Source organism: Petaurus breviceps, unplaced genomic scaffold, assembly GCF_028583685.1.
Source record: "Petaurus breviceps papuanus isolate PSGF00001 unplaced genomic scaffold, PetGlider_PUasm1.0 454, whole genome shotgun sequence".
Lineage (NCBI taxonomy): Eukaryota > Metazoa > Chordata > Mammalia > Diprotodontia > Petauridae > Petaurus > Petaurus breviceps.
In genome coordinates, this window is record NW_027186342.1 from 1,542,304 (window position 1) to 1,562,149 (window position 19,846).

A 19,846-nucleotide genomic window follows, 5' to 3' on the forward strand; every position below is an offset into this window, starting at 1 on the left:
TCTCCAGCTTCAACTTTCTCCTGATTCTTGGTTGCTCGGTTTCCAGCCCCCTACTTCCCACCTATGGTTTCTTCTTTCTCCTATATCTTCCCCACTCCCAGCACTGACCTTTCTGAAAAGGCGAGAAATAGCCTAGAGTCTATCCAACCCCCTAACCCCAATCCCTTAGTTCAGGAAATAAAGCATGGACCCTGCCTAAGGTGTGTGTGGGGGAGGTTCGGGGTGTCAAAGGAGGCCCCTAGGTAGAGAGCATGCCTGGAAGGAGGAAGGTGATGTCAGGAGACCTATGGTCCAGGCCAAGCTCTACAATTTACTGGATATATGACCTTGGGCAAGCCATTTCCCCCCAAGACCTATTTTCTCTTCTGCTGAAGATCTCAAAAGGTAAAATACTAAGTCTAAGAAAGTCGGTTTTCTGAGCAATGCTTATTAAGGAGACCAGGCTGTGTGACTCACGCCCTCTAGTGGCCACAGCAGATAGAGACCCAGGTAAGGCAGGGGTGGATCTACCTGGGCCACACACCAAGGCCTCCCCCTTCCCAGCTGAGTCCCGATCTGGCTTCCAGACGTCATTCCCTTTGGCTGTATTCTCACCCATCTGCCTGGGGAGTGGGTAGGGAAAGCCTGGGGGGGAGGGGGGAGGAGAAAGAACACCTGCCGGCCCACAAACCCTCACTTTAGCCCCTCAGACAAGTCTTCCTCCCTCCCTCCCCTCCACTCCCCACCAGGATGAAGTCAGATCCCATGAGTTTCCATCACTTTATTTTGCAAAAATAGAAAACTCAGCAATATGCGATACAGCGGGAGGGAAGGGGGATGTAAACAAAGGGGGGGAGGGGACAGCACCCAGCCCCCCCAGAGAAAAAGGGGGGCCAGTGGGAATTTTATTTGGCAGCTAAATACAAACCAGGGGTTGGGAATCAGAAGGGGCCCCGGGCTCCACCCCCAGAACCCCCAGGGGGATGGGGGGTAATTCCAGGGTGTAAACAAAAGCTAATAAATAAATAAGAGGCTTCCTGTGGGTAGGGTGGGGGTCAGCTAAGCAGCCCTCCCCTCCCTGGGCTGAGCTGCTCTGGGGTATTGTGGGGGGAAGGCACTAGGGGTGGAGGGAGGGGCTTCCCAAGCCCCTCTGTAGTGTAGAAGGGTTCCGCCCCGATGGCTGAGATGGGGGGCGGGGGACACCCAAGGCACATGGTAGGGCTGGGGGATTCTTAACGGAGGACACTTCCCCTTTTTTGGGGGGAAACATGGGGAAAGGGGGAGTACATGCTGGAGCCATCAGCAAAGAGGAGCAGAACGGGCCTGCATCTGCTCCCCTTCACTGTCCCCAGAGGACTGGGGGAGCCCAGCTACCCCCTACCCTGAGCCTGGCACACAGGAAGGCAGAGGGCAGTATGTGTCAGGCAGGGGGCATTGCACAGCGATCACAAGGGGGTGGAGGCAGCTGGCCCAGCTCCCCTGCTCCTCCCTTTGGTCTCTAGTGTTCCTAATTATTCTTGGAGGTCTCCCCTGACAGGGGCTAGGATGGGGATAGAGGTGGGGGGGGGCGGGAGATGAGGTCCTCACCTACTCAGCACCAACAAAGGTTCTCCCCCTTCTCCCTGCCGGAGAACTGAGGGATCCTGATGTCAAAGAGATAGCTCCTAGATTCATAGCTGAGACCCCATCTTCCCCCTCCCATTCAATCTCCCTAAAGTAGGGAGGCAGGCACAGAAATCAGGTGCCAGCCAGAAAATTGTGAGGAGGAAGCCCAGTTAGGACTTGGTGAGGGTAAAGGATGGACACGTAGCCCAGGAAACTTTGGCAAAAACAAGGAGCTTGAACTGGTGCTGGTTTGGGGAATGGGAGTGAAGAGAGGGCACATAAGGTCCTCTCCCAGTCACGGGTGGGGATGGTCAGTCTGCTACCCGGGTATCTGATAACCCCTTACCACCACCACCACAGAAGGGGGAAATCAAGGGTCTGGGTCAGGGCGGGGGCTGAGGTCCCCATCACCCCCACCCCCTATTCCCTCATCCTCGCTGGGGGGCTCTGGTCGGGGGCCAGGCTGCGAGGAGTCGTCCTCAAACATCTCAGGGTTCTCCAGCATTTCCCGGATCAGGGGGGGCATGGGGCCTGGAATCTCCATTTTCAAAGTGATAGCTCGTTCTGCTCCTGTGAAGACAAGAACCCCATGGAAGAAGTGATCAGACCTCACTGCTTCTCTTACCTATGACCCCCCCTCATCCCCATGTGTCTCTTGGGACATGCCAACAGACTCCGTATTCCATCCAACCTGACAGCAAGGGTCCCTATAGTGCCAGGCACATTCCCTACACTCTCCCATCTCTGAGTACTTCCCAAAGTGCTCTATAGGGGCAGCTAGAACACTAAACCTGGAGTCAGGAAGACCGGCAGTCAAATCCAGCCTCAAACACTTACTAGCAGTGTGACCCTGGACAAGTCACTTAACCTCAGTTTTTCAACTGTAAAATGGGGATGATAACAGCCCCCACCTCCCAGGATTGTTGTGAGGATCAAATAAGAGAATATTTGTAAAGCACTTAACACAAGGCTTGGCACACAGTAGGTGGTTAATAAATGCCTATCTCATTTCTCTTTCTTCCTGGAAGCCTTTCCAGAGAAACTGTATCCAGTTGCAACTTTGATCCTATGAGCCCCACTGCTGATGAAGAATTTGCTTTGGAATAAGATCTGGGTTCAAACACAAGCATTAACATGTACTAGTTATGGGATCCTGGGTACTGAAACTGGGTTCTACTGAGACTCAGTTTTCTCATCTGCAAAATGGGACAATACTCGTACCAGCTGCCTCACATGGTAACTGAGGAAAGACTGTTTCTTCAAGCTTGTTATTATACAGTAGTGGTGGTGGTGGTAGTAGTTGTAGTAATAGTAGTAGTAGTAGTAGTAGCAGTGGTAGTAACAGTAATAGCAGCTAGTATTTATATAGCATTCCAAAGTCTGCAAAGGGCTTTACAAATCTTGTCTCGTTTGATCCTTACCAGGACCCTGGGAGGTAAGTATTATTAACCCCATTTTACTGATGAGTAAACTAAGGCAGACAAAGGCTAAGTGACTTACCCAGGATCACACAGCTAGTAGCAGTCTGTCCCAATTCCCCCCATCAGTCTGGGTACTCCCAGAGAACAGGCATCCTCTGGATTTCCTTCTTCTCCCCCTCTCCCCCAACCAAGGACAGAGTTCTAGGACAGAGGTTGGGTGTGTAGGAAATGTGGCTCCCAAGTGGGCCCAGGCTCTCTCCCCAGTTCACTCCTCCCTCCATAACACCCTTTCCCCTTCCAGGCTGACCCTTGGTACTGATGCCCCGAAGGTCAGTGATCTTCATGAGCATTCTCGGGAACATGTAGGGCTGGCTGGGCCGACGCCGCCTTGCATACAACCTCAGGGCCTCCAAGAGTGGCTCCTGCAATTTGTCTACTTTCTCTGGTTCCTCTAGGTCCATTCGGTCTGGGGAAGTGCGGAAGAGGAGGAAAGGGTAAGAGGAAATACTGTGGGAAGGGATGAGAGGAGACACAGTCATAGTGGAGAATCGGGACCCAAAGAAGGGGGGACCCCACTAGGGGGTGTCCTAGAGCAAAGCCAGCCATTTCCCATATCGTCCCCATTCAGCACAGGAAGAGGAAAAAAGCTTGTGATACAACCTGGTAGGAGTAAGGAAAAAAAGAGCTAAGGTAGTCTCTCCCAGCAGTAGCTGTTTTAGAGAAAAACTAGACCTGTAGGATCTGGATGAACAGGAATCTCAAGAAGAAGGAGGTCAAGGGAAGGTGAGAAGATGCCAGGGGACCTGGAATACCTCCACAGATGAGGCAAATGGCACTGAGTAGTCCAGTCTCTGTGTCATCCATCTCAAGAGGCAATAGCTGCCCAGCAAAGGCAAAGACCAAGTCCGTGAGAGGCCCAAAGCCAGCATTGTGCATCTGTGTCCGATTTAAGGTCAGCCCATCAGAAAAAGTCATGGTATCCTGCTCTGGGGTGTATCGAGTGCAGATCCGAAGCATCTGGGGACAAAGGGGAGGAGTAAGGACAGATGTAAGGTGGGGAGTGTTCTGGCCTTACTGAACACTGCCTTGGTAGACAAGGAACAGATTTGGGGCTGGGAGAGAGTGAGGAAAAGGAAGAATCTGTCAAGGAAGAACCAAGGCATGGCATCTGGGGTGGGGCAAAGAACAGGGGGAGGGTCTGTCAGGGACAGTGGATATACCATGAACAACATACTGATTTCAAGAATAAGCCCCAAGAGTAGGTATAAATGGGAAGAGAAGGAACATAAAAGAAGAGGTAGGAGATAAAAAATCATTTCAAAGAAGTGAAGTGAAAAGCTTGTCTAAAAAGCTTGAAGTGAAAAGTTTGTCTACTGGTCAGTGATCAGTTCTAGGGAAAGAGATGGACCTTTCAAAGGGTCCTGAGAGTACTGGGTTCCAAGGTGCTAGGATGGGCAAGAGAACATCCTTGTGGTCAGTCTTAAGGAGTTGGGGTGGGGGGGACTTCAGAAATCTGAGTTCAAGGATTTCTGGAACAATCAGACACATATACATAGCACTTCTAGGTTTACAAAGGAGTTGTAAGACAGTTACGGTATGTAAATTATTATGTGTGGTATTATTTCCATTTCACTGATGAGGAAATGTAGAATCACGGAGACAAGAATTCAAAACTAGTTCTCCTGACTCCAAGGTCAGTCAGTGTCCTTTCTGATATGCCACCTATGCTGGGCTGCTTAGGTGGGCAGGGCCAGGACCTAGTGACCCAGGGTGTCCCTGCCCCTTTTTTCTGTGTCTCATATTGAAATCGTAGAAGCCTTGAACTAAGGAGGTAGGGGACTGGGTTTGGATGAGAGGGGTCTCAGGGGCCTAGCTGGTACAGATTAAAGATCTCCCCTGGTTGGAAATGACTTCTAGTGTGGGAAGTTTTTGAGACATGGGAGGTCTTGAGAGAGGGGGATCTAAGGGAAGGTAGAACCCAGGTATGACCCAAAGAAAGCATTCTTAGATGGCTGCTAGGGTTCCCCGGCTCTCACCAGGATGTCCAGGCAGGCCGCCTTGAGGAGTGTGATCTGATCAGCGATGCTGAGTCCTGTGAAACCTGGAAGCCTCTTGGCAAACTCCACAATCTTGATGATACACTTGGTGGCCAACTCACTGAATTTGTCCCACAGGCCTAGGTCCAGCTGCACCCGGTGATCTGCACTTGAGTTCTAGGGATAGGAATTGGGGAGTTACAGGGTCAAGGGCCATTGTGATCTACTCTCAAATTCCTATCCCAACATTGGCTCATAGTAGGTGAAACGAGTTCAAATCCAGCCTCAGACACTATCTGTGTGACCCTGGGCAAGTCACTTTACCCCAACTGCCGCATCCCTGAGGGGGTCCCCTGGGAACCCAATTCAGTGTATTTCCTTCTGATCGTCTTCCCTCTCAGTATCTCCAGGAGCCTGTCCCCTCTTCCCAGCACCAACTGTGTCTCCCTGGATCCCTACTCCCTGGCAGGGCTGTGCCCACTCACCGTTGTATACTTGCCCAGCTGGCACAAGGAGGGGAAGGTCTCTTGATGGGCCTTGCTGACCTTTGCAATCAGCTCCTCCAGCTGGGGGCTCAGCTCATAGCTGTCAGGGGGACCCTCTTCCTTGACCTCCTTTTTCTTCTTGTTTCGGTCATTCCGGACAGCTTGGGGCAGGGCAGGCAGCGAAGAGAGAGGAGCACAGAGAGGTTAGGGCACCCAGGCCTGTCCCGCCCCTCTTTCCTGTGTCTCCTTCCATTCTCTGCATTAATTGTGTCTCCTGGTGGCCCTTCCCGGGCTCAGGGCCTGTAGTCCCTACTCCCTCTCTCTGCAGGCAGCAGGACTCCATCCTGCCCTTCCTGTCACCCTGCAGAGCTACCGAGGGAGCCAGGGAGGGGGTGGGGGGTGGGGGTGGCAGGATACAAGACCGGCAGGATATCCACTTATAGCCCTGGCAGCACAATGGTGGGGGATGGGGTTAGGAGAGGGAGCCCGCACCCCAAATCCGTGCTAAAGAAGAATGGGGAACCTCTCATAAGCCCTTGATTTTCCCGTGGGAGGAGAGCATGCAGTCCCTAATCCCCACTCCTATTTGAGGGAAGCCAAAGGGTTAAGGCCCAGGAACCATCTGAACTGGGGGAAGGCAGAGAGGGCTGAAGTTGGGGGGGGGGGGGGTCCTGCCAAGGTGGGAGGCAGGGTTTCAGAGAGGAAGGTGGGGGCCAGTCCCAGAGCCACGGCTGGCCCAGAGTGTCCAGGAGGGGCCAGGGACACCCTGGAGCGGGCAGGGGGCCTACCTTCCTTGGACATGCCGACTTCAAAGCACTTCTGCAGGCGGCAGTACTGGCACCTGTTTCGAGTCACCTTGTTGATGATACAGTTCTTATCCCGGTGACACGTGTATACCATGTTCTTCTGGATGCTCCGTCGAAAGAAGCCCTGGCAGTGGACAGAAAAGGGGGGGGGGTCATCAAGCCGACACTCCTAGAACTCCAGGCTCCCACGGCCCTTGGGCCCCGCCAGAGCCTCCCCCCCTGGCTCCCAACCCCAAACTGCTGTGCCCCATCCCACCCCAGGCTTCCATGCTCTGACCTCACCCCAACCCCCTCTTCGCCTTGTTTTTATCTTTAGCATTCAGTACAGTGCTTGGCATACAGCTGGTGCTTAATCAGTGCTAGACCCACTGACCTACCCACCTCTAAATCTCGGTCCCCCACCCTTTACATTAGACCCACCCCAAGCTGCTCTGGGGGAGCCCAGCTCCATGGGGTCTAGACTTTCCCACCACACACCTTGCAGCCCTCACAGGAGCTGACCCCATAGTGATAGCCGGAGGACTTGTCATTGCAGACGAAACATGGCTTATAGACTCTGGGAGGTGGAGGGGGTGAGGGCGAGCTGGGCACCATTTCCTCGGAGCTTGTGCTCTGGGTCTCTACCGCTGGGAGGGGAAGGAGCAATGTGGAATTATCTGAGGTGCCCCCCCAACACACTTCCTTCTGCTCATTCCTCCAGACTTCTAGCAACAACCCACAATAACACAGCCATGCAAAGTACCTTACTGCAAACTTACAAAATTCAGGCACCCCCCCCATTGCTTAACCATAAACAAGCTGCCTCTCCCCATTTCCCCCCATGCATACAATAAACACCCACCCATCAAGAGCCCTACAACAAAGCCAACCTCACCTTCTGCGCTTCAAAAACAAAGCGGAATCCCCCCCAAATCCAAAGGGACTCAAGCCCAACCAGAGAGGTTAACCTCTCAGGGTTCCTCATCTGTAAAATGACCTGTTTGGGCAGGATTATCTAAAAACCCAAGATTCTAGCCCCCAACCAAAAAAGCAGGGTTCTGGGTGTCAAGCCTGCACTCACCAAGGTTCTTTCACCTTTTTCCCTACCCAGGATTCAAACATCCCCATCTTCCAATGGCCCCCTCCATTGGGTAAGTGGGGAGCTGGAGTGTTATGGAGAGCCTGGAATGCTGGGCCTCCTTTTTTCCAAAACATAATAGGGTAGGAAGTTACCCTTTTCCCCTCAGGAAATGCTTTAATAACATGCCCCTATTCCTTAATTTCTCAGTGTCCTTGCCCTAAATCTATCTGGGGTTAAGAGAGACTGAGAGGTCATCCTGAGTGAATGTATCTCAAGTAAGTGTCCAAGCTTATCTCTTGACTTTACTGCACACCCCTCCCCCCCAAAAAAAGCATATCACCAATAGCGATATAACCTGAGAAACTCCGTCATTTTACAGATGAGGAAATTGAGGCCCAAGTAAATGAAAAGGCTTGCCCATGGTGAGCTGGCAGCAGATCTGAGACCATACATTAAGGCTCATTTAGTCCCCACCAAGCCCTACTAGGTGCAATGACATTGTTCAAATCCAGGGGCCAGAGTTTAAAGGAGGAGGAGAAGACTGAAAAGGTGGGACTCTGAAAATGGGGCCCAGGAAGGGTAGAGACAAGGGGGGCATGTAAGCAGAAGCATCTACGGGAGTCTGTGGGGCACACATGCCTGGGAAGGCGTGCATCGGCATGCAAGGAAGGGTAATGAGGGAGGAAGGACTATCTCTGAAAGGTCTGTCTCCATGCTCCTCCACTCCTGATTACATTACAGAGCTGCTGAACTCAAAAACACCCAAGCACAGCTCCCAAAGGTGACAATGGGTGACAATGGGTGACAAGACACCACTCACTTCTAGCCATAGTGATTAATCTGAGTGGAGACAAGACTGCTTTTTATATTTGGTGGCTGTGTGTGTGTGTGCCCCCAGTTCTCAAGCATTTAGGTAGGTCAGGCCAATCTGAGGGAGTCTCACAATTGGGGCAAGAATTACCCTGCTTTGTCAGTGAATGAAGGAATCCAAGATGCATCAGCCCCCTGGGGCCCACCTGGGATTGGTCCCCAATCCAACAAGGGAGGGCAAGCATGGAAAGAGCATCCAAGAGCCAGATTACTGGGCTGCAGCCTGGCTCCACCTAGCCTGAGGGTGGGATGGGGGAAGGGAGACCTGACCCCCCCCCCATTTACATAAGAAGAAGGAGAAGGACGCCTGAGTTCTATTCAAAACTGAGGGCAGGGGCTGTAGCTGCTCCTAAGAATCCTGGAGGGGGCTGGACTGCCAAATTCGTTCCCCAGACCCATCTTCCCCACCACACTTTATTCTGGATGAACTGCGCCCACCGGGCTACAAATGGATTTGGGTGCTCACCTCGGGCACTGACGCCTTCTTTGCCCTCAGAGAGCTGCCTCATTTCCTCTCTTGCGAAAGGGCCCCGGGTGGGGCCAAGCCGGCACGGGGCAGTGCCAGCCAATCCACAAAGCAGGGGGGTTCGAGGAGACAGGCCTAGGGGGCAGTTTTGGGTGATGCCATCACCCCTGCCTGGGCACCCTTGTAACATCCCTCCCTTGCTCCCCCCACCCCAATCTTCAAACCCTGAAGTACAACTAGTGATTTTAGGACCCATCTGGGGAGGGGAAGTTGCTCCAGAGAGACCCTAACCAATGTTGGACCTAGCCCTGTCCCCAACAAGGGCCCCCTAGGCACGACAGGCTTGGCTGGGGCAGAATCAGGGGGGCCTCTTTTGGGGAAGAGGAGGTGGTGGGCTCTGGGTTTTTCTCCTTTTAAAGTCCAAATTGCTGAAATTGAGGAAATTCCTGGCCAGCCAGTTGAGAGCTTCAAACAAACTCTTTATAACCCGCTGTAAACGCTCCCAGCTGCGAGGCCCAGGGCACTCCGAAGCCCCAGGCTCTTGAGCAGACCCACACCTCCTCCCAGCCAGACACACAGAGGCAGGCAGACACACACACACACACACACACACACACACCCCACACATGGCTCCCCACCATACCCCCCCCGTCCAGAAATACCCACAAAAAGGCAAAAGACAGACTCAAAGCACTCACCCAGCAACACAGTGGCACACTAACATACACACCCATCCCTAAGACAGTCAACAAGTGCCAGCAAAGACCCAGTAAGCCCTGGGACGAAGTTTTTACCCTGCTCTCTTCCTAGCTGTCCAACAAGGTTCCTGGGCCCTCCTTAACTGCCTGGCACCCACTGCCACATGGACCCTGGGCTGCCAGGGGTAAACAGCAAAGACCCACTACACCACCACCCCCGCCACAGCAATTGTGAAGAGAGGAAGTGGTCAGTCAATGCCTAGGGGCAGACTGGTGCCTGCTGAAGAGGACAGAAAGGCCCTACCTACCTCACCCCCAGAACTCTAGTTCCTGGAATATCCCTCCTGACCTCCCCCCTAGCCCAGAACTTCGCCTGGGCAGTGATGGGGCAGCTGAGAATCCGGGGAGGCTTGGGACATACCTCCCCCCTAGCCCATCCCTGAAATGCCAAGACCCAACCTCCCTGGGCCCCTGGCCCCTACCCCCATCTCTTCCATCTGCTTCCCTTAACTTCCACCACCACCACCACCACCACCACCACCACCACCACCACCCCCAGCCCCCCTCAGTCAAGTCATTAGATCTGAGCAGCTCTGCTCTGGAACCGAAAACGGCTGAACTTGTAAACAGCACTGCTGAGTGCCAAGGAGTGAGGAGCGTTGGCGGGGCTCTGGGCTCGGTGACCGGGCTCGCACACTCCCACAGCGCCCCCAGTCCGCCCTGCCCTTTTCCCTTCTCTCTTCCCGCCCCCATCCTCACCATTCCCTATCCCCATCTACCCTTCCCCTTGCCCCTTCCCTAAGGGGCCCGGGCCCTATGGAAATTGTGAAGAGTGAGTTGGGGGGAGCAGGTCACAGCCTGCGGCTCCCTCCGGGCCCACCCCCTCCTCCAGGCTCTGCAGCCCACTCTTCAAAGCTGCCTCTCATCTGGACTTGATTTTTACTGCCTCCCAGTCCCGGCTTTTTATTACAGCTCTGGAGAAGGGGACTCCAGGGCCCCAGTCTTCCCTCCCCAGCTCTATCTATCCCACCCCTCACCAGAGGAGGGCAGGATAGATATTTTGGGGCCCCACTGAGGAAGAAATTTCCCCTCTCTGTGACTAGCCTTTCTTCCCACCCCCCAACACACACACACAACACACACACGCATTTCTTTCTGACTCTGTGCTTCCTTCAAACTTGTATATGGAAAAGACCCAGAGGGAAACTCTGCCCTCTCTGTGCCCAGCATCACTGCACCCCACCCCACCCCACCCCACCCATACAGGGTCCTTCCTCCTCAAGTTGTGGGAGGGAGCAGGCCTGGGTTACCCCCTCCCCCCAGCTCCCTCCCCACTCACAGGACTACACTACCATCGATTTACACAAACAGGGGAGGGGGACAGGATGCACTCTCACACATATCACTTTCCAAAACCACCCACCCCCTCATCCACTGTGGGTCACACACTCCGTCAGACTCATGCCACAAACATCCACACAGGCAAACTGTACACACTACACACCCAGGGCCACCCAGGCAAAACCCACTGGACTGGGTGAGCTGGGAGGCAATCTGCAGAGAGAGACCCACACTCACACAGGGAAAAACACACCACGCAGACACATACTGAACCACACCAACCACACACACTCCCAAGGTCACACATTGAAAATAACTGTCACCCACAGTCCCAATATAAAATGCTCGTCCATAAAAAAGAATCACAAGGGTCTATCAAGGGACCTTCAAACTTTAGACACTCCTGAGCGGAGCTGAGTGTTCAGGCTCTCACAGAGCAGAATCAACTGGTTTGTAAATTACACAAATAAATTACACCAGGGTCTCCCCCCTCCCCAAAAAGAAACCTCTAAGCGACACTAACCACACACTCCAACTATACATCCACTATGGAAATCACCTACTATACACCAACTGCACACACCCAAAGAAATCTCCGCGGCCCCCCACATTTAAAGGGCCAGTACCCCCCCTACACTCAAGGATTTAAAGGGCCCTTGTCAAGACATCTATTTTAAGCCCCCCCCCCAATTAAACATTTGAAGGACCACTCTCCACCTCTCCTGCACCCCACACTTCTGTCCCAGGTGGTACCTACATTGTAGACTGGCGGACTGCGACCAAGCAAAGGACTCAAGTCCAGCGAAGCAGGGGCTACCGGTGGCTTTGCGCAGCAAGCCGGCCCCGGGCCCCACCGCCCCGTACAGCCGTCTGGGGCTCCCGGCAAACGTTTCCATGCAATCGTACATCGCGGCTGGGGGTGGAGAGGGTGGAGGAGGTGGAGGGGAAGGCTGGGCGCCGGGGACCCGTAGGCAATACCCCCTCCTCCCCCAGCAAGCGCCCCAGTAGCGCCCCGCTACTGGAGGGAGGCGGGGGAGTTCTAGTGCCGGTCGCCGGGCTGCATAGGGGGGAGGCGTGGATGAGGGGGGGTGATCCCCAGCAAGGGGGAGGGGGCCGGGCGGGGCTGGAAGCCCGGGCAGCTGCGGTCCTGCTCGCTCCGGGCAGGCGCTGAGGCAGCTCTCACTGGGAGACCTTTTGTAAAAGCGAAGCCCGGAGGGGTGGAGGGGGGTGGGGCTTGGAGAGCAGAGGGGGCCGGGCACCGAGCTGGAGCCGGAGAGTTAAGCGCGCACACACATACACACACACAGAGACACACGCACATATGCACACACATACACACACACGAGCGCGCGCGCTTGGAGGCATAGACCCATGCATGCACACATCTTGGAACGCACGTATATGCACATATTCGGCAATGCTCGCACATGTCCGCACGCATATGCAAACATAAACACGCGTGCGAGCACATCCCAGTCCACTGTGCGGAAGCCCGTAATTTGCACCCACGCGCGTGCCTAGGGTGGAGGCGGGGGCAAGAAAAGAAAAGGGATATGCATACTGTTCCCTTTTCCTGACCTCGACACTTTCTTTGCAACCCAACTTGGGGAAAGAAAGAGAACTAGGTCTGGACTAGGGCTAGAGAAGGGAGGATAGAGGCGTCCTCCCCGTCCCGGCGCGCGCAGTCCCGAAGCTCTCCCTCCCATCCCCCTTATAACCCCCCCCCCCCGCCCCCGGCCTGGTTCCTGAAGCTCCACCCCCTCGGCGCGCGCTCCCGCCCCGCGCTCGCTCGCGGCACATTCCTGCGGCTCTGGCTCGGCCTCCTCTAGTCCCCGCCCCCTCTCCTTGCCTCGCTCCCCAGCAACTCCTTGTCCCGGGGCCGAAGCGCGCGCCCGACGTGAACTCTCCGGGAACCCCCCTCAGGGCTGGCGGCAGGGCGCGCTCACCTCCCCCTGACCCGGCCCCGCCCGGCCCCGCCCAGCCGGTCGCCGGCCGCCGGCCCGTAGGCTAGCGTCCTTCTCCGGCCCCCCACCCCCAGCGAAGCACGCAGGCCCGGGGGCACCCTCTCCTAAGCTCTGGGGTCCCTGACTGTCTGCCTACCGCCTCCAGCCTTAGCCCCCGCAGCACACGCAGCTCCCGTCTGCTCAATGACTCCCACTGCCCTCCAGGCTCCCAGTCCCCCGCTTTTAGGGTCCCTGCCTGCACCCCTGAAGAGCTCCAAAACTGCTCCTCCCAATATAAATGCCCCTCAGGGATTCTCAAGTGCCCAACCCACCTACCCCCACCCCAGAATAAACAACTTCCCCCAAATGCTGCTCCCCAGCAGTGCCAACTGCCCCCAGAATCATTGTGCCCCCCTGAAATCAGTAACTCCCCCCTCCCTGTGAACTGCCCTTCGGAATCATCAAATGCCCCTCAGGATCACTAAGTCCACCCAAAACCAAAACTGTCCACCAGAATCGCCAAGTGCCCCCTCCCCCAAGAACCATCACCTGTCCCCAGGATCATGAACTCCCCCTCTGGACCACTAAATGCCCCCGGGGTCACAAATGCCGCCGGTAAGTTTCCGGTGCCCTCCTCCCAGCTCGTGGGGTTGCTCCCCACGTAAACACGTAACCCCTTGGCGGTGACCCTCGCTGCTCCCTTCCCGCTACTCCCAGCATCAGTCACCCTCCCGCTGCGGGGCTACGGGGGGGATCTGGGGCTGAAGGCAGCCCTGGAGCTGCTGGGGACCCAGGGCTGGGGAGGAGGGACCGGGAGCTGCTGGGGAGTGGGGCACAGGGACGGGGCAGAGCGGCTGCAGGGAAGCTGGTCCACGTCAAGAGTTTGCCCGGGCGGAGTCGGGGGGCCTGGCCCCGGGACAGCGCCAGCGGCTGCTGCTCCCGGAAACCGCCCCCCCCTTGTCCCTCCCCCACCCTATCCATCCCCAGTGCCCCGCCCCGCTGCCCGGCCGCCCGGCCTGCCCAGCCGGCTCGGTCAGCCTGGCTCACACGGGGAGCCGCGGAGGGAGTGGGAGCACCGCCCGGCTTGGCCCGCCCCCCCAACACGCACACACACACACACACACACACACACACACACACACACACACACGCGCGCGCGCACTGCTGGCCCTCCCCCCCAGCCCGGGCAGTGGTGGCGGCGGCAGCAGGGCGGGGCGCCGCTTTTCTAAGAATCTCTGATGCAATTGGGGGGGGAGGGTAGTTAAGGGGTGCAAGGGACTTGAGGGGACAAATATTGGGGACAGGATTGGGAGGGCAGATAGCAGAGCCGAGCAAGGGGTGCCACAGTATGCCGGAAGGTGAGAACTGGGGGGTAGGAGTTAAAGGTGGAATTAGGGGGTCGGAGAGTCAGACTGAAAAGGGGCAGAGATGGAGGGACTGAGAGGACTGGGAAGGTGAGACGGACTATGGGAGGGTGCTGATTGAATTAGGGGGCTGGGGCTGCAATGGAGAAGCGAGATGCTCTCCTCTTTCCAATCCAGGGTAAGCTCCCCCCTCATCTTTTTAACTCCCCATTCCTGAAGGGGGGCACCCCAACAAATAGGTCATGTATTTTTAAACTTGGACTTGAGCCAGTGGTGGGGTTTGGGATGGGGGGGGGGGGGTGGAGAGTCAAGAGCGGTGCCATGAATACTCCTGGTAACAAATTTATGTGCGGGGACAGAAATGGGGGTGACACCAACTGCCCCAAACCCAGGTGGAATGGATAAAGGGATCCCAGTACTTCAATGCAGGCTGTCAGTCCCCCACCCTTCCCCCTCCACCCTTCCTCTCCCGAAAGGTCCCAATTAAGTCAGGCCCGCCTGGTTGGTAATTAGAACCAGAAGTGGCCAGGCCACAGGGAGGGGGACTGGGAGGAGGGCACAAGAGTGGGGGAGGAGGGTTCCAGAAAGCCCCAAACCCTCGCCAGCCCCCCTCTTCCCAAGACCAGATGCTCCCCATTCCACATCACCCTTTCAGAGTTCCTTCCCTGCCTTCCTAAGAAAGGGGGTCCCAGGAGGGGAGGGGCACTAGGACACTCTGCCTAGCCTGGCCCCCTCACAGCCTTGGGGAAAGGTGTGACAGGGAGGGGGTGGGGAGCTACTCAGCTCCCCCCTCACCCCCAATGTTCCCCCTGCCCTTATTGCAGCAATTAGGCCCATTACTCTTCTAGCATTTCATGAAAACCAGATGTTCTCCACCAGCCTGGGGGGGGGAGGGGGGCACGCTGCCTGACTCACCCCCTCTTCTTGTGCCCCTTCCTCCTCACAAGCCTCCCAATGGCACACGTGTACACGAACAAGAGAAGGGGGATCAGGGTATCTCCTCCCCTCCTCCATAAGGAAAATGACCATCCAGGCTCTAAGTTCTATGGGTCTTGAATGGTCTCACCCTCATCATTACCCTTCCCCCAACACTACCCCTGGCACAGACAGATTCTAGCTGACATGCAGGCAGGAGGAAAAGGGGGGAGATAACTTTCTTTAGTCTTCACCCCCCCCAATCCTCACTCCTGATCAACTGTTTCTTTTCCAATTTATTGGAGGGGGGAAATGTTACTGGGCGAAGTGGGCACGGCCTCAGGGAGGAAAACCTGGGTTTTGGAGCAGCCCTTGATGGGAGGATGGCCCAGGGCAATGGGAGGGGTCTCTAGAGCTCGGGGAGGTGGGACTAAGGGGTGGGGAGCCTTGGACTGGGATAGGGGCCTTCCATGGTAAAGACTGGATAGAGGGGGGCCGGGGAGAGGCTAGAGGGGGGGTGCAGACTGGGCCCCAAAGGCGGCGGCTTGCCCAGCTCCCCCCGCCAGAGAGGTTTCCTGTTGCAATCAAAGCCCCGTTTGTGTCGGCCTGGAGCTGGAGCCTAAGGAGGAGAGAGCAGGGAAGGGGAGGGAAAGAAAGGAGGCGGTAGTCTGGGGTTTTTTCCTTGAGGCTGCCTGCCCAGTGCCCTCACCCGCCTGTTTGCACTCTCTGCCTCTCTGTATCTGAGTCTCTGTCTCCCTTTGTCTCTGTCTTTCCTGACTATCTTCCTGGTTGTCTCTGTCCAAGGATTTCCCTTTGTTTATGAGCCTCTCCCCATCCCTTTGATTGCTTCTCATCAAGTACTTCTCATCTGATTACTTCTCACCTCTGTTTTCTGTGTATGTGTGTGTGCCCCTTCACCTGACCCCGTGGATCTGGGCAGGGCATCCCTGGATGTGGAGCAAAATCTCCAGACCCTAACGACTCAGTTACCTCCCCAACAGGAGAAAGACCTTTTAAGAACCTTCCCCACCCACTACACTCTGCCCCCCTGCCCTGGGTTAGCATTAAGTGCAATACTGATACTTTTTCAACATTTAGAAATTCACTCACCCTCAGACACAAAAGAAAGACCCCTAGATTCTCACAGTGAAATACATTGTCTGTGGACACACACATACATGAAGCCCTCCCTGCCTTCACACAAGCTTCTACTTGCCTCAGCCTAGCTTGTGCTCCCCCAACCTCCCCCCACCGTGGCTCCCTTAGACTCATCTCACCCATTTAAACCCAATGGTGGACCCTTAGCTTGTACAGCAGAACCCCAGCTACCAAAGGGGAGATTCTGAAAGGGACTAAGGATCTGGGCTTCTGAGAAAGTGGAAACATAATCAGACCTGGGCAGGTCTAAGATAATGCGTTTCATTGACCCTTCCATTCCAATCTCCGATCTTTTTCCTCTCAAAAGGACTGTGAATAGAGGAAAAAGAAGCCAGAGAGTGCTACATGGGACAAAACATGGAAGGGAAGGTGGAGGCGGGGAGAGGTAGAGAGATCTGGGGTCTAAAGGGAAGAGGGAACCCTCACCACTGCCTAGGGCTTCCCTAGGAAAGCACATGGTTCCTCTTCTCTCCTTTTGTTTCCCTCTTTGCTCCTACCACTATAGCTTTCCCATGCGTCTCCCCCACCCAAGTTGTCTGAGGCCCAGGTTTTCCCACCCCCAACCACCACAGCTCTGCCCAGGCCTGTCCCCAGCAGCCGCACCCTCCCCAACCCTCCCCAGCTCCTTGTCTAATTCCTGTTCCTCCTCCAGAGCCTACTTCCCTGCCCCTAGCTTCAGGGCAGCCTTTGGAAAGGGGGCCCATGCTGGTCCCTGACCCCTTCTCCGACCTTTACCCCACCTTGAACCCTAAACCCTGACTTGTTACAGTAATATGACCAGAGACTAGGTCACAGGGTCATGGAATGGGAACTTGGGTTGTAACCCAGGATTCCTGGCTCCCCCTTCTCTGGACTATCTCCCTAGAACAAAGGTTCTTAACCTGGTGGTGTGAACTTGTCTTTTTTTTTTTATATATATTTTTATAACTATTTCAATATAATGGTTTTCTTTCTAATACCATCTATTTTATTTTAAATGTTTAAAAGACTTATTCCAATAAGTCCATAGGTTTCACCAGACTGCCAAGGGGGTTCATGACAAGAATCCCTGCTCTAGAATCTCCCTGTCCCATACCTATCTATCTCCCTTGCCCATCCCACTCCCTACCAGCTCTCAAGTTCCACATTTGCTTCTAAGATACAGACACCTTATTCCTTAGGAAGAATGGGGTCCAAAGTCCTCATGATTTTGCAATAAGTAAGGTGACAAGGCAGGGGTCTTGGCCTTCACAATGCAGAGCCCTAAAACCTCCTTAGAGATAGAAAGGGGATACAAGGCCTCTGGGCCTTTTTTCTTCCCATGCACCTGCATGCCAACCACAGAATTTCACCATTTTTTAGGTACACCTAACAAAGACTGGTCACAGCAAATACACCAGACCCATAGCCAACTAGCTCGTCACATAGTCTCCTCAGTCACCCCTCCCCTTGTCCTTTTTGTGTATGAACAGTACCTATGAATGTACATGTATGCATGTAATTACACAGGGGCACACACACACACTCATTCACACACACACTATGTCTGCTCTCTCCAGATGAGCTCACCCTTTCCAGTACAGTTGCCAGCCTAGCCTAGTCACCCCTTTCCCTCCTTCCCCCCACCACACACACATACATACATACCACTCTCAGTGGTCAGTCCTCAAATATAGGACTCCCCTCTCTCCTCATCCCTTCCCACTATGTCTTCATTTCTCTATCTGGGATTTTCTGACTCCGTCATTCTCTGTCCCTCCTTATTTCTCTGCTTTTCTCTTCCTTTACTGTCTCTCTCCTTTCTAGTTTGGTCTGGGGGCCTCCCTCTCTGCCTCACTTGCCCAATCTGCCTCTCTATAACCCCATTCCACCCTGACCCCAGTTCTTAGAACCCTGGGCACACCTTCTCTAGGAGAGAGTGAGAGGAAGAGGTCACAGGTAGATGCCCTACAGGAGGAGTGTGTGTGTGTGTGTTTGGGGTCAGTGGGGGGAATGGTAAAGGACCAGGTGACTGTCAGCACCCAAGGATTTCATTCAAAGTGGGTAGGGTAGGGGGGGCATGTTGGGATCTGCACTATACACAGGCATTATGCCAGGCCCCAGAGGAGGGGAGGGGCACAAAGAAGGGAGGGAAGATAATCTGAGGACACCACCCCCTATCTGGGGCCCCACCTCCCCTGTTTAAATATAAAGTTCTTCTACTATAGGATGGCCTCCACCCCATCGAAGTCTAGCAGGATGAACTCAACCCATCCACATTCAGAAACTCAACCCTGGGTCTCCTTTTTTCCATTTTGGCTTTGGAGTTGTTCACAAGGTTACTCTTCTGAGGCACAAACTGAACCCAATAACCCAGAAAACCATTACCGATGCTCAGACTGGCTTCCTAGCCTCTTCTGCCTCCCTCAACTCTCAGACTCCTTTTTGGTGACAGGATGCTAAACCTGAAGTCAGAAAGATGTGGGTTCCAATCTTGACTCAGAGACTTGTTAGTGGCATGACTATGGGGCAAGTCTATAGCCTCAATTTCCTTATCTGTAAAATGGCAATAATAATAGTTCCTACTGCCCAGAGTTCATTGGTTGGAGCAAATGAAATAATGCTTATATAACGCTTTGCAGACCTTCATTTGCCACATAAACGTGTCAAGTATTACCATTCAGCAACAAATAACTGCCCATGACTAGAATTCTCAATCTCTCAAACCCCTAGTTCTTCCTCTTCTGCTTTCCCCAAGCTATTTGCATGCAAGAGCCCTCTTCATTATAACTACTTCCACGTGGCCCAGATCCTCATCACCCCCATGCCCCCCCCACAAACACTGCAGCAGAACAGTTTTTCCAGTACCCCAAGCTCTCAGACTTAATTCTCCCACCTGGGGGCCCAAGAACCTTGATAACCATCTCCCCACTCTGTATAACAATCAGCCTCAATTGGACACCCCATATCTGATAACCCTCCAACCTCCTTGTTGTCTTCCCTTCCCCTCCCTTTCCCCTCACAGCCCCTGAGACTCACACAGAGAGGCCATCTCCTTGGGGAGGTCAGGCTGGCCCAGGCCCCGGAAGCCAGGACTTAGCATCTCAAAGGGTGGGGATCCCCGAAGTCCCCCAGAGAAGGCGAAAGGGAAGCTTGTCGTCCCAGGGAAACCAGCCCCAGGTCCCAGGGCACTGGGGACAAACAGACGATCCTTATTGGCAGCCATGGCGGTGGCATGGGTGGCTGAGCCCTGTAGGGTCTGCAATGGGCGGGGGGGACCCTCAGCCACAACCCCCGCCCATGCCCGACGCCTGGGCCCGGGAGGCTCCGTGCCCACCCTGTCCAGCCCAACCACCAGGGCTCCAAGGGTCCTGGAGTGGGAGAGAAGAAAAAAGGTCAGATAAAGAGGTGTTGTTGTTTTTTTATTATTGTAAATACCCTTCTTGTACTTCACTCACAGGGCAGCCAACCTTCCCAATCTGCAACTACTAGTAAAGGGCCATTGGAAATTTAGGGGAAACACAGAAGGGGCCTTGTGCTGGTGCTCAGAGACACCCTCTAGATCTACTCCAGGGGAAAATAGGCTTGGAGCCTGAGGCTATTGTCTGTCCTAAGTAGGTGAAAGAGGTGAGGCAGGGGGGAGGAGGGAGGTGAGGGGTCAGGCCTCAGGACACATGAGTTGGGGCTAACAATGGAGGAGGATAAGTCTCTATCTCTTTTCTGAAGCCTGGGCCTGTCTCT

At 54.7% G+C, this 19,846-nt stretch overlaps 1 protein-coding gene across 5 annotated transcripts; it reads right to left on the reverse strand.

The window, feature by feature from the left end:
- Positions 1-745: 745 nt before the first annotated feature.
- On the reverse strand, positions 746-19,506 carry RARG (retinoic acid receptor gamma). 5 transcript variants are annotated; one of them, XM_069101199.1, is made up of 10 exons: positions 19,145-19,506; positions 11,525-11,680; positions 8,729-8,863; positions 6,810-6,958; positions 6,315-6,456; positions 5,527-5,687; positions 5,042-5,218; positions 3,818-4,022; positions 3,313-3,471; positions 746-2,154 (listed from the first exon to the last, which is right to left on the reverse strand). In XM_069101199.1, exons 1-10 carry the CDS (start codon positions 19,329-19,331, stop codon positions 1,955-1,957), a joined length of 1,671 nt encoding a protein of 556 aa, XP_068957300.1. In that variant the 5' UTR covers positions 19,332-19,506; the 3' UTR covers positions 746-1,954. The 5 variants fall into 5 exon arrangements, with proteins under 5 accessions (XP_068957300.1, XP_068957301.1, XP_068957302.1 ...); XM_069101200.1 differs by lacking the exon at positions 8,729-8,863; XM_069101201.1 differs by lacking the exon at positions 11,525-11,680 and having other exon boundaries at positions 19,145-19,505.
- Between the last annotated feature and the right edge of the window lie 340 nt (positions 19,507-19,846).